At 35.8% G+C, this 14,981-nt stretch overlaps 1 protein-coding gene and 1 non-coding gene across 5 annotated transcripts in view; both read left to right on the forward strand.

Moving 5' to 3' along the window:
- Window positions 1-14,981, forward strand: part of ITGB8 (integrin subunit beta 8) — an 83,943-nt gene that overhangs the window by 34,634 nt on the left and 34,328 nt on the right. For all 4 annotated transcript variants that reach the window (XM_074379600.1, XM_003934731.4, XM_074379599.1 and 1 more), the window contains 2 exons: window positions 2,197-2,371; window positions 14,053-14,299. In XM_074379600.1, coding sequence (XP_074235701.1) covers window positions 2,203-2,371; window positions 14,053-14,299 — 416 coding nt within the window. In that variant the 5' untranslated portion in view covers window positions 2,197-2,202. The remainder of the gene's footprint in view (window positions 1-2,196; window positions 2,372-14,052; window positions 14,300-14,981) is intronic.
- Window positions 12,344-12,411, forward strand: LOC120365491 (small nucleolar RNA SNORD56). The gene has a single exon (XR_005580416.1). It is a non-coding gene; the product is annotated as a small nucleolar RNA SNORD56 (small nucleolar RNA).

Genomic DNA, 14,981 nt, shown 5'->3' on the forward strand with positions numbered 1-14,981 from the left:
ATGGCTTGTTATTTCCTGACCCCAAACCGGTACTTCATTTTAGATTTTTACTGCTTCACTAAGGAAAATCCTTAGAGCCCTGAAGTCTGTGCCAACTTGCTGTCAACTGCTGAATGCTTTAGTGAGAGCAGTTTGGAAGAACCTTCAAAAGACAGAACAGAAGCCCAGTGGTCAGCCACATGTAACATGTTAGCCGTAGAATGTCAGTTTCAGAGGGACTCCTTCTCCCTCTCACACCTCTGACTAGAAGAAAATAATCTGGAGAGCCACAGCTCTGGGAATAACTGTCCATCCTGCCACAGAAAGAAGAATTTTGATACTCAGAAAAATCAGTTGTCAGATGGAAGGAGCTAGGTCAAGGAGCAAGGAGAGGGCTGCTGGAGTGAAGAAGGAAAGCCTGTCACTGTTGGCCACATTCTTCAGATGGGATCTTGGGGAAAACAGAAACTCACTTGGGTGCTCATGTCCCCAGATATTCTATGTAGTACAGTGCAGTCTAGTTTATGTATCGAAAGAGCAGGCTCTGAAGAAAAACTGAGTTGGATTCAAATCCGAGTTCCACCAGTTTCTAACATTATACACTTGGACATGTTCCCTAATCACTTTGAACCTCAGATTTCCATACCCCTAAAATGGAAACATAAATTGTACCCACCTCCCAGTCTTGTGAGGATGAAATGAAGCAATGTGGGAAGCACTGGGCACAGAGGCATGGCTTAAGAAGCGGGAGTTAGGACTATAGAGAGCTTTGGTAAGTCTCTGGAGCAACTCATTCAGGGTTAGGAAAGCAGGAGGATTGCCTGCATTAATAACACAACCTCAGGGGAAGCAACCAGTTTTAGGACTCAGCCACCATCTACACCATTAGCTCTCCACTCCCCGCAGGCTGCCTGACATCATTGAGAGGAAGAATGGATTATTTAATTTTGGAAGATCCCTCACCCTTCAGGGACAGATGTGACTGACGCCAATGATTTCTCAAACAGCAAGGCTGGAGGGAGAGGCAGGGTTGGGTTTTGTTTTTGTTTTGTTTTGTTTTTTGTTTTGTTTTCTGCTTATGATTAGGATAGATAAATGGTAAGAAAGTAAACCTGGCTTGAATCATTTTCAAAGCTACTCAAAAGTAAAAGGTCTCTGGAAAATTTAAACAGGATGTGTTCAGTTTGCTTGCATTGTTACGTGGCATGTTAATCTGCCATTCCACATACTTTGCTTTCTCTTTCCTTCTATACTACTACGGAAGTGATTGGAAAATAATTAGGATGGAAAAGTCTTCATCAATATTACCTAGTTTAATGCCCCATGTTCCTTTCTAACATCTAGGAAAGACATGATAAGTTTTGAAGAATTCCCTTCCTCTCCTAACCTGGTATGTGTGAGGCAGGGTGTCACACATAGTGAGAGTTCAGAGGGCAGGCTTGGAGCATAATTATACTTTCATAACATATGATAGGAAAACTTTCACTGTCAAAGGGAACATGATAGAATTTTCTCATTTCTGTGCAGGTTGCTATATTTGGAAGTCGAAAGACTCAGGCATGAATAGGAGAAAAAAAAACCTTCTCATATATATATTCCCAGAATATTATATTAAACTGATGAAAATAACAACCAATAAAAAGCCAAACAGGCCAGGGGCAGTGACTTACACCTGTAATTCTAGCACTTTGGGAGGCCAAGGCAGGCAGATTACCTGAGGTCAGGAGTTTGAGACCAGCCTGGCCAACATGGTGAAACTCCGTCTCTACAAAAAAATACAATAATTCGCTGGGCATGGTGGTACGCACCTGTAGTCTCAGCTACTTGGGAGGCTGAGGCAAGGTAATTGCTTGAACCCGGGAGGCAGAGGTTGCAGTGAGCGGAGATCGTGCCACTGCACCCCAGGCCTGGATGACAAAGTGAAACTCTGTCTCCAAAAAAGAAAAAAAAAGTCGACTAGAGAAACTTCAGTCTGAGCTTTTCCTTCTCAAATAGGTTTTAGATGCAAAAAGTTGGAGTAGGATTTTTCCTTGTGGGTTTTGTTTTGTTTTGTTTTGTTTTGTTTTGTTTTTTGTAGAAAAAGTAAAAACATAAGTATTAGAAGAAATTAAAATGATACAAAATACCAAAAATGCAATATTTGCTATGTTGTTTTCTTTGGATATAATTGAGATGATATGCACTAAAAACATCAGTGATTTTCTTTCTTTTGAACAGGATTTCATGTCAGATGGATCAAGAAATGAACGTTGTGATATTGTTTCCAATTTAATAAGCAAAGGCTGCTCAGTTGATTCAATAGAATACCCATCTGCGCATGTAACAATACCCACTGAAAATGAAATTAATACCCAGGTGACACCAGGAGAAGTGTCTATCCAGCTGCGTCCAGGTTTGGTCATTTTCAAATAAATCTGTAATGATTCTTAATTTGAAATTGCAATTTATTTTAATTTGCTCATTTTTGATATTATGTGGCAGGCAATATTGTAGAAACCACAGTGGACTCAGATTCAAGAAATTAGAATTCTCGTCTTTATAATGCCTACAGCCAGCTGTGTGACTTCGGACACTGTAAACCTGACCACACTATATTCTAATTATGTATCTGTTCACAGAATCTGATTAGATTGTGATGTAATTGTGTTTTTCTACTCTACTGTCAGCCCTAGGAGCAAGGGGCATGTTTAGTCCACTCTCCTTTTCCAATGCCTAGCAGAGTGCTGGCATGTAGTAAACACTCCATAAATATTTGTTAGCTTGATTGATTACTTGATTAGAAGGAGATGTGAATTAAGCTAAGTTCTTAGAGCCTTTGCAATAAACTTCTAACCACAAGGCTGCAATTCATGGTTATCATAATTACCTTGGGCAGTTTTGTGATGGCCTCTGAGATTAATATACACCTTTTCTCCTATACCTTTTTTGTACTTTCCCTTCTATCACAGTGTATTTCTCAGTTTGACCTATGTTGTAGGCCACCGGACATCATTCACTTTTCCCCAGTGTTACAGAACCCCAGTGTAAAAACTACATATGGTAAGGTAAATCAAGGCACACAAGTGTGCACCACTCAATTAGATGAATATAGTTTAACGCAGTTTGCAATTGTCTTCAAGCTTAAGTCATTTCAATGTGGGTGGTCCTGTCCTGTCATTAATTTTTAAATAACCATTCTTGATACAGTCCCTTTTCCATTCCAAAACTGTGCTATTTTTTCCAGACCCTGATTATCAGAAAAACAAAATCCATTACTTTCTTGGCCCTGGGCACAGTCCCAGCTTCCAGTTAAAACTGTGCTCTTTCCCATATTAAATAATGACACAGCCCAGTATGGACAGCCCAGTATGGAGCAACAGTGGGAAAGGAATATATGAAAATGAAAGTAATTAGATTGGTAAGATTGCAGCTCTTCCCACCTTCCATTGCAAAAAATTATTTAGTGTGGTAAATAAATTCTTTTTTAGAAAAAGACAAAGAGAGATGGAAAAACAAAAATTATATGTTCTTATTCATCTAATTCCAACTCAATATGTCCACTAAACTCTGCCCTTAGGTATTCCTATAATTACACATGCCTCTCTCTTGCCCATGTTTTCTTTTGCCTTTTTCTTAGTACTAGAAAGTTTGAACATTTTCCCTTAAGCTGTTAACTATCTTTATCTCTCTTTTTTGTGTAATTTGTGTCTCCATACAAATATCCTTATTTTTATAACTGAATGTTAATTTTTAGCAGCTTATATATAAAGTGTATTATATATCATTTGCCTCTGATAAATATGACTGCATTTGTCAAAATGTCTCACTCTTTTTTAAATACTTGAGAGTTGAAAATTATAAGCTGCATTTTATTTACTTTTCTTATGCTCCTTCATGCACACTGAATATAAGCTGCGTTTTAATGCTATAGTTGCCCAACCATCTTTAATGACTTTTTTCTTTTCCTGTTACCCTAATAGGTTTGTAATCCCAGCTTTCTGATCCACATGAGCCTATCTGAGATTACTTCTAACATCCCCAATTTCTTATCCATTTCCATCCTCAGCAAGATGATAATCTAGGGCCTTTCCCATTGTTAATCTACCTGATTCTTCAGGATCTTAATCCAGGCCATTGCCCCTTTCAGCACACATGTAATTCAGTAATATTTCAGTTTTCTGACTCACATGAGTCTGGAAATACTTCCTAGTTCATGCTTGAATTTAAGAGCAAGTTGTCAATGTCATCTTTACTGCAAATCTTTCTTTCAAAATTCTCAATTCCTTCCTCTTCACTCTTTGTTTTCCTTCAACAGGATTTTTAAAACAGCAGAATTGAAAAACCCACCCCTTAATATTTGCACATGAAGTAAATAGGAATTATATAATACAATAGAAAAATAATAAACAGTCTCTTAGTCTGTTTGGCTGCTATAACAAAGTACCATGGATTGGGTGGCATGTACAACAGTAATTTATTTCTTAATGGTTCTAGGGGACGAAAAGTCCAAGATAAAGATGCTAGTAGATCTGGTTCCTGGTGAGGGGTCTCATTCTGGCTTGCCATATCCACACAGCAGAGAGAGAAAGTGATAAAGAGAGAGAGCACACATGCACAAGAGTAAGAGACTGAAAGCTCTCCAATAGCTCTTCTTAGAAGGGCACTAATCCCCTCATGAGGACCCCATCCTCATTACTTCATCTTCATCTAAACCTAATAATAACTCCCAGAGACCTCCCCTATGCAAATACTGTCTCATTGGAGGTTAGGGCACCAACATATGAATTTTCAGAACGCAATTCAACTGATAGCATTTGATATATAAAATAATATTTTTTTAAAGTCTATGGAATATTTTTAGAAATGAATTACACTTTAGACAAGAAAATAGAAGTCTAAAAAAACCTCTTATATGCTGATACCTATAAGCATAGTGCAATACAATTTTAAATCAATACAAAAGGATAAGTAAATATTAAATAATAGCAAGTTTCAGAGAATCCTCTCCTAAATAATTCTATCTCCAAGAATAAGTTGAAACTCTAGTCATAAACCAATAATAACAATAACAACACATCAACGTATATGGGATGTTACTGAAGTTGTCATTAGGAACAGTCACAACCTTAAGTGCTTTTATTATTAAAGAAGAATGAATTCAGATGAACTAACTAAGCATCCAAAGATGTAAGAACAAGAGAGACAAAGAAATTCATAAGAAAAACAGAGAAAAGAGGTACTAAATTTAAAAACAAAGCAAAATTAATGAAATGCAAAATAGGAAAAAAGAATAAAATGAATATAAATTCAAGAGCTGGTTCTCTGTAAAGTCTAATAAAGTAGATAAATTGTTGGCAAATCTAACTGAGGAAAGAAGACAAAAATCAAATAACCTAATGTATAAACTATAATTACAGAATAAAATTCAGAAAGAAGCCTTTAAGAAAATATTAAGCACCAAAATATAAGATAAAATGTTTAAATCTTGATAATATAGATATTTTCAGGAAAATATGCCTAACATTAACTCAAGATAAAGAATCCTAAGAGACCTAATATATAATAAGTTTAAAACATTAGAAATCATTATAATTATAAAAATTATAATTACCTCCCTTAATAAGAAATACTCCCTAAAGACATTAGGTCCAAATGCTTTCATGAGAAAAAGTCTTTCATTTTCATTCAAATATATTTATTTTTTTTATTTATTTTGAGACAGAGTCTCCCTCTGTTACTCAGGCTGGAGTACAGTGGCACAATCTTGGTTCACTGCAACCTTTGCCCCCCAAGTTCAAGTGATTTTCCTGCCTCTGCCCCTGGAGTAGCTGGGATTATAGGCACCTGCCACCATGTCTGGCTAATTTGTGTTGTATTTTTAGTAGACATGGGGTTCCACCATGTCAGCTAGGGTGGTCTCAAACTCCTGAACTCAAGTGATCTGCCCACCTCAGCCTCCCAAAGTGCTGGGATTACAGGAGTAAGCCATCGCACCTGCCTAAACTGTTACATCACTTTAGAGGATGCCTAGAAGCTACCTAATTATTACAAGATTCCCATAACGCTGTTATCAAATTCTTAATAAAATTTTAACTAATCAAATTAACTGCATGTGATAATAAGAACAATATTACCAAACAAATAGGCTTAAGCTAGAAAACCAAAGATAGTTGATTTTTTTGGAATTAGTGCATTTTTATGACATTACTTTGCCAAAAAGAGATAGAACATATTGTTATCTCAATAGATAATTAAAAAATCATTCAATAAAATTTAGTGCCCATTTCTGGCAAATCCAAAATTGAAGAATACTCCCTTAGGATTTGTTAAAATCCTTCTCAAAAGTATACATAAATATGATTACAGTTTTAAAATGAAATAAGAGTTGTAAACATTTTGAAAAGATAAAGCAAAATTATCATGCTATGGAAAATCCAAGTAAAACTAACTATTGAATTTTTAAAATTTTACTCTGGCAGATTGTTTTTAAAAATATTCAAAAATCAGTAAATTTCCTTTATAATGTTAAATATAATGAAGACAATGGTTAATTTTATAATTAGTTCATAAAAGCAAACTAGAATGTAAACTGCCTAGGAATAAACTTTTTAAAAAGTATAAGATCCATTGTGCTACCTAATAGAAAATATGAATAAATAGAGAAAAATTTTATGCTCCTGAATGTAATATCATAACAATGACAGTTCTCTATATAGTCTATAAATATAACAAGTCCAAGCGAATGAATAAATGTAAGACAATCCCAATCAAATTTGAATGTAGTTTTTTAAAACACATCTTCACTGAAGCTTATACATGTATATTTCTTTAGCATGCATTCCTGGCAGTAGATCTACTAGGTCAAATGTATGACAATATATTTACTTTTTAATGTATTTAAAGTATATTATTCACAAGAAAATTTGATGTTCAGTTTAGCCTTTCATGAGTCAACCACGTCTGCTTTCATTCTTTTTAATATCTTTGATTTGTTTAATTAGTTGATAAGCTCTTTTCTTTTGCCTTTTTCATAGAACTAGAAACTTTGAACATTTTTCTAAGCTATTAATCATCTTTATCTCTTTTGTTCGTGTGATTCGTGTCTCCATGCAAACACATCTATTTTTCTAATTGAATGCTAATTTTTAGCAGCTTATTATAATTTGCCTCTAATAAATATAACTATATTCTTTTAAATGTCTTTCTCTTTTTTACATAAATTTGAAAATATTGTTGCATTTTTCTATTGATATGTTACAAATAATTTATACACTTCAAAGACTTTAGCTTGTTTTTTTTTAATAGATATAATGATGGTTTAGTCCTTCTGAGACTATAGATGAACAGTTCCAAAGTTTGGGAAATTGTTTTCAGTGCGGTGGACAAGCAATGATAGTGGTAATCACATAGGAGAAAAACTAGGTAAACTTGAGAGAATGGAGAGATGGAATCCCCAAGAGATGGTGATTGATGGGCCATGTGTGACTCCCAGGATCTGGCAAGCAACTTAGTGTGGTAGAGAGATCTGCTCCTTATGAATGAAGTGATGTTTATTTAAACGGGGACATCTTGAGTTGAGAGAGACTTAGCTATATGAGGCTAAAACTCAGGAGAGAGATAGGGCTTGGAGACAGCAGAGAAGCAGAAGACATCAACAGGAGATGGAAAGTGAAAACAGCGGGGAAGGGATCATGGGGAGAAGGAGAGTGAAAAAAGAGAAAAAATTTTATGTCAGTCATTGTGGAGCTTGATTTTATTAAATTTCCCATTACCTTTTGAATTTCTTATGTGCCAATTAGCATAATTGTCTGATGAGTGTAAGTCATCTTTCCAACATAACTGTGAGCTCCACGTGGCAGAACTAGTTTATAATCCCCATATATAGTAAATATTTATTAAATTAAACCAAAAATAAGTTCTTAAAAATATATTTGACATCAAAGACATATCCACCCTGGGGCATAATATATAAAGCTAAATTTTGGCAACCCCAGACACATAGAAATATATATACTCTATGATGTAAAATTCCTTTTCACCATGAGACAAATAAGAGTCAAGGGCTTGATATAATGCATACCTAAGAGGAAAACGCATTGGCCTCTTAATATTAACTTTGATTTATCACTTTATTCTTCTCTGATAAAAAAATTATGACTTTCAATGTAGCATCTGTTAAGAATTTTTCATGGATATATTTATTACGTCATATACTGACTAGGTTTCTTAAAGAATGCTAGTCGGACTATGTCTTAATTGAATGTTTTAAATGACATTTTAAAATGACATTTTCTTTTCACTTCTTAAATTATACCTTTTTCTAATTTTCACTTATGAGTTGTATGGAAAATAACAGAAATAGACTACTGATCCTAATTGATGGTCCCTAAGGAAAACTAGATTTTAAATATTTAGGAAAGTAGGCAAGAGAAGGGAATTCTCTAATTCTAATTCAGAAATAATACAACATACATGATAAGGATGAGTTTAACCTGTATTTCACTAACTTAAGAAAATGTTTCAGACTTGGCTCATTTTAATAATGTGCAAAAAATAATCTTCTAATTTAGTGTAGATTTAGTAAGATTTTCCAGATGTGCCTTACTCTTTCTTAATTTCAAAATTTAGAAAACAAAACAGAACTCGCACATTTTGTCTTTACCCCCAGCACACATTCCTTCCTCACTTTACTTCCCACAGAAATTAGGAATTGTACTGGAGTCCTGCACCTTGCCATTATAAACTGGTCCCATTTGGGGGCACTTCTCCTTCCCTGCTGAAGTATAATGAATAGAAATAGACTTATTATTCTTCCACTTACAGTTTTCCACATTTTCTCATGGTTTTAAAATTTCATCTTATGCAGAACTTTTTTACTTACACTTTCCTAGTATGCAGTCATGTTAGTTGTGCCCAGTACATCAGAGATGCTCACACCATTCTCTGAGTAGTTTAAAAACTCATTTTAACCACTTTTTATTCTTTGTATTCAAACCAGTCACTGGCAATAGCTCTAAGTAGGCCATTAACTCTCCTCCATGTCTTCTTTCTATTTCTGTCACAGACTCACTTCTTCCCTTTAAAGTTAATGGAAGGAAATAAGGGTCTGAGTTCTTAGAACCTCGAAAGGACAAGGATAAAGCTTTCCTGGAGATAATATAAGTGGTGGCAGGAACATTTGGGAGCCAGATGATATACTTTTCCTCTTAGAGAAACTCTGTGGATGCTTTCCCTACACTGTGGGAAATAAATTCTAGATACTGGCTTCTTCCTGTGGTAACTATGTGGGTATGTGGACCCTTTGAAATGTACCAAAATGTGCTTCAAATATAGTTGAGTTATAAAACATTTATGGGTGACTATGCATGTGCTGCTAACCACAGAGGCTTCGGAGATGAAACAGTTCTTACCCTAGTGTTGCTTAGAATCTAGTAGTAGTAAGTAATAATTACTAACATATGTATTTACTATATACCCAATACTATGGTCAATATTGTTCATAGATTATCATATTTAGTAGCCCTTAGCTGCAAAAAAAAAAAAAAAAAAAAAAAAAAAAAAAAAAAAATAGATAAAGACGCCCAGTCTAGAATCTCATAATTATATGGTAAACACTAAAATGGTGGTATGATCCAGTTGCCATGGAAACACAGGGGCGGGGCCCTCAGCCCACCGTAGGGAGGAGCAGATTACTGAGTGGTGTCTTTAACTGGTAATTACATGAAGAAGAGGTTGAGCCACCACAGGCAGAGGAAGGAACACAGCAGGGCACAGGAGTATGCATTTGTAGGGTATATAAAAGAAGAATTAAAGCAGATTTGTTTTGCTAGAACTAAAGATGTAGACAAGAGTCAGTATTACATAGGAACTTTGATCTGATGTTTTTAGCCATTAGGCATTGGCCGTCTGGTGGAGAGCTGCTCAAAGAACACAAGCAATTTTGAATTTTAAAAAGATAGCCTCTGTGGTATAGATAATGATGGCAGGAAGATGAGATGATAGAGGTAGACAAACGCAGAGGTTACGGAAATAATCCAGGCAAAAAGTCAAGAAGGGCTATGGTGGATAGGAATACATTCCAGTATTCTGGTATGCTAGAGGAGTTCATTTGAAATGTTTAACTTGATGCATAATAGGTAAGTGAGTGAAAACTAAACTACCAGATTCTCAACTCTCAAGCCCAGTACTGGGTCAGCAGTACTAAGTTTGAACGACAGTGTTGAAAGTAACCTGATTCTACCTCATCTTAGAAATTCTACATTCGTAAAGGAAAAAAAAAAGAAGGAAATGTTAGTCAGCCCCAAATTATAGTCAATTATAACTGTTTTCCTCAAAATTGGTCTTACCTATGTTTAATGGTAAGAACTGATTGTTTAATATAGGGAAAAAAGACCTAAAATTGGTGAGAGAATTTGATTCGAATTCCAGAAAAAAGGGAAAATGAGATAGTTCTGCATTCAGAAGAATTGACAATATTTTAAAGACATTCACATAAACACACACCCAAATAGATTCTTCACATTTACTTCTGCTCCTAAAACAGAAAACTATTGAAAAGAATGAAGTATGGCAACAAAGTACATTAAGAAACAAAACCAAAAACAAAACGAAAATATCACCATAATTTCGTTTGCTGTTGTAGAAATTTACTTAGGTTACTTTCTGAGACTGGCATTTCAAGAAAGATACCAGAAATGGAAATAATCATTATTCTTTATCTTCAACACCCAAAACCCCTAAAGTGACAAGAACAGCTATAATTAACTTAATGTGAAATTAAAACAAGAACACTGATATATCATCTATTAATATTCAATATAAATATTAACCCATGGTAACTTACAACTAAAAGTATTTGGAGCACACACACCTGGTTAAGTTTAATATTTGTATGACAAATCCAGTTACGCATAACTGTTTAATAATATCTGATAGTTGGAATAGCCAAGGTAATTTGAAAGTATGAATAGAAACACATTCAACATGGCTTGAGCAAAATTAAGAAAATCCTTTAGGTAAAATAGCCTTGAAAAATCATACATTATGCTTGAGAAGGAGTGAATGTGGGGCTCGTCCTACATGGGAGGAAGGAGGAAAAGTGAGGAGAAATAATTCCTCTTCCCTTTCTTCCCCTCCCTAACATTCCCAGGCTGTTCGTTTAAAACCACTGGATATCGTCATTAGCATGTGATGAAACTGAGGTTCCTGTCTCTGTCAGGGCAGGGATCCATGGTCTATCAGGACATTTCTGCTGTCATTTTCATATAGCCACGTCCCCGTGCCAACTAGAATTCCTTTGGTAATAATTCTGAAACCATTGATGGGAAGTGGAAATTTCCTGGAAACCCTGAAATGGGTCATAGCACTTCATTAATTAAATAATTTCCAAGGTCACTCTAAGCACATGTTTTGTACCCTATTCTATTTCTCCTCCAAAATTATGCCCAGGCATCTTGTCCAAAATAGTTTACAAGCGGCTGTATGATGAGATCATGTACAAAGGTTAAGTGGGGAAGTTAACTAGGGGCATAATATCCGCAGTGTGACCAAAAGGTATTTCTAGGTCCTCTTACTGTGGAAGACTGATGCCTAGGACACCTGCCCCCAAAACTTTTCTCCTTTATTTATAATTATACAATCCAAAGCCAACTTGAGAGCATCTTATCAGGAACATCTCAAACTCATGACATGGTAATCCAAGCTTGACCCCTTCAGTCTCCTCCTTATCTAGCAGAGCAAGATTTGGGGTCAGCCCAGCTAGGTCTATTTACCTTGAATTGACTACCTAAAGCTAGACCCTCATAGAAAGCTCAAGGGTCTTGCAGTGTAAAAGTATTGATTATTGTTCTTGCCAGCGATTACTAAAAGGCCTGTGTATGGAAATACTCTCTTTTCCTCTTCATTGGAAACTTCTCTGCCGAGGCCTCAGCTGACTGTGGTATATGTGCTAAGGTCAGAATCTATAGAATCCAAAATCAAGCCACAGCAGCTCACACTCTCAAACCCTGACCCTTTGGCAGTCCTCTCTCACAGCCTTCTTCTTTGCTGAGGCCAGTGAGACCGGAATTTGCTTGCTAGGCTATGAGCATCTGGTTTCAGCTGAGGGCCTTGTGTGGCTAGCATTTGGTTGGAGTGCCCTGGATAGCTTACCTCCAAGGACTGTGCCTTTGCTGATGCTATGCAGGCTCTGCTTGTTTGCTGAGGTGACCAACCCATACCTTTGCTGGGTCCCTGGCACAGTATGCTGACTATCTAGTACATCTAGCAATACCTCTGAAAACAGCCATTCATTTTTAGACAGAGCCACCGTGAACTGCAATGATTCGCCAAATAAAAATACCATGATACCATGTGGCAAGTTTAGAAAAACAATTTTTTTTTTAATCTAAAAAGATGGCAGTACTTTTCCTCAACAGCAGTTCCAGAGAGAGTTGACACTTTGGGTCTGAGTGAAAAACAAAAAACAAAAAATGCTGATCCATACATGAAGGTTCAAGTCCCTGCATGAGAACCACTCTCCCCAGTAGTGCTGAATTTCTGCTTCTCATGGATCTGGCCCAGGGCACTAGTGTCTAACATTCCCCTCAATTTAATTTCTCCACTCAAATTGCAGAACACTGCCACAGGGAATGGGTCTTTCTGTCAACAGAAGACCAGGAGCAGAGCCGAATGTAGGATATGGTCTCTGGAAGCAGCCTAGCTTCAGAAGGCAAGGGACGAGAGAATGGACTGGGCTGGGCCACGCGTGCCCAATTTCTCCTCTCAAATAGGCCAAAACCTAGGAGCATTACACTAAAAGGGCTGCCTGGACATAAAAGCAAATTCAGAATGAGTAGTTCCTTTCTCCCATAATTATTATTATATATCAGCAAAACCTTATTATTTTGAATACAGTAAGTAATTTGGCAGAAAAACATCTGATTTGTGAAATAATTGAAAAGAAAATATTGCTATTTTATACTAACACCAAAAATTTGATTTGATAAATTAGAAGATTGTTTAAGTAAGTAACTTACGTATACAAATCAATGTTTACTTTAAAAATGTTTTCCATTCAGAATATTCTTATGAAAAAATAATGACTCACAAAGCATTTGTTTGTTTAAAAAAGTAAAAGTCATAAATTGTAAATTGCCTGTATTTAAATAGTTGCCTTTTCACCATGTACTTTACATGAAAAGTAGAGGTACCAACTCTATAGAAGGTTAGGGGGATAACCCAGGTCCTTTAGCAAATAGTCATATAACAGAGAACTAAATAAAACTGTAGTTCCCAGTGGAGACTGCTGACGTTTGTCCTTGTGGCAGCCCCCTCTCCTCATCCAGTTGTTTTGCCCAGGGTGGGTGCCTTGCCCATGGGACCCCTCTCCAGTGTGTGGTCATTGAACACCCACTGTGCGTTGGACAAATGCTGACCCCTCCCTTCCCCAGCTCCTCCACATGGTACTGCAGGGTATAGTTCTTTCGCCCACTGTCTCATTGCGTCTATCAGCCAACTGATGAGCGGAATCTTATCAACTAACCAGTGACGAGATAGTAATTATTTTGAATAGCTTGTTGTACTGTGCAGTACCAGAGTTTTCTCATCTCCTACGTAAATACACTTTAACCCAAAAGAATGAATTTATGCCTTTATTCAATAAGAGATCTTTTTTCAAAAGAGATGTTCCCAGTTTTCCTCAACTCATTCTATAAGTACCGCACCCTCACTGTCTTGAGATAAAATGCTGCTGGCTGGTTTGCACTGTGTTTTTCTAACTACTAAGGCACGGGAGGTTCGTATAATGATACGATACCCTGTTACATTTATATGGAGCTGGCCCATTTGTTTCCATCCCTATTCAGACTATAGAACTGTGGGAAATGCACTGTAGGATTTGAAGACTAATAAATTGGTATAGTTTTCAAATTGCCTTATAATTATGCTAGAATAATAGTTATACTATACTTGTCATAATTATACAAGAATATTCCAAAATTTATGTACCAATTTGTGATGATTGCGTTAGGTGCTAGAATGTGACTAATTTATTGAGATCTTATCCTGAAATGTTTAAAATGAAGACTACATGATGTTTTTCTTCTGTTGAACTAGGAGCTGAAGCTAATTTTATGCTGAAAATTCATCCTCTGAAGAAATATCCTGTGGATCTTTATTATCTGGTTGATGTCTCAGCATCAATGCATAATAATATAGAAAAATTAAATTATGTTGGAAAAGATTTATCTAGAAAAATGCAATTTTTCACCACCGACTTTCGTCTTGGATTTGGCTCGTACGTTGATAAAACAGTTTCACCATACATTAGCATCCACCCTGAAAGGATTCATAATCAATGCAGGTATCTAGGGTTTGATGTGGATATACTTAATTAATTTTTTGCTCATAAAATCTCACTTTGTTTTTAGTGTAAAAACATAACCAAATTTTTGTATAAAATATGAATAAGAATATTTGGTGATGTGGGGAGGTTTGTTCATATCTGAAAACATCTGAGATGACCTGTAGATTAGGCTTTTTATTTTCTTTTTCTTCAAGTATTTAGTCAATTTTTATCATCAAAAGAAAAAAATCCTACCTAATGTTAGTAACTTTAAATAAACCTTCAATAATTAGTCTACAATGTATATAAATACCTCTTTGGATATTCTGTATTTTTATTTTTTGATTGCTCCAAAATTATTGAATTATGGTTTGATACACTTTAAAGAGTTTGTGCCCGTGTTTCATCTGTCGCTCCATCACTGTGTTGTGACTGTGGATAATGATGTCGCCTATAATGTGACTACAAAGCAAGCTCAGCTGTCACAAAGAAAGTAGGTCAAAAGATGAGAATTTGACTGCTTAGAAAGAGCCTTTTTTCTTACTGTTTTAGAATTCTGATTCTAAATAACACACATCCCACTATGAAAGAAGAATTAACCTTAAAAATACAGTCTCACACAATATTGCCAATAGCCTGTAGAATTTCCAGAAAAGCAAATCTGTATGGATCTTTTTTCATAAAAGACTTTATCTTTCTT

Source organism: Saimiri boliviensis, chromosome 10, assembly GCF_048565385.1.
Source record: "Saimiri boliviensis isolate mSaiBol1 chromosome 10, mSaiBol1.pri, whole genome shotgun sequence".
Classification (NCBI taxonomy): Eukaryota; Metazoa; Chordata; class Mammalia; order Primates; family Cebidae; genus Saimiri; species Saimiri boliviensis.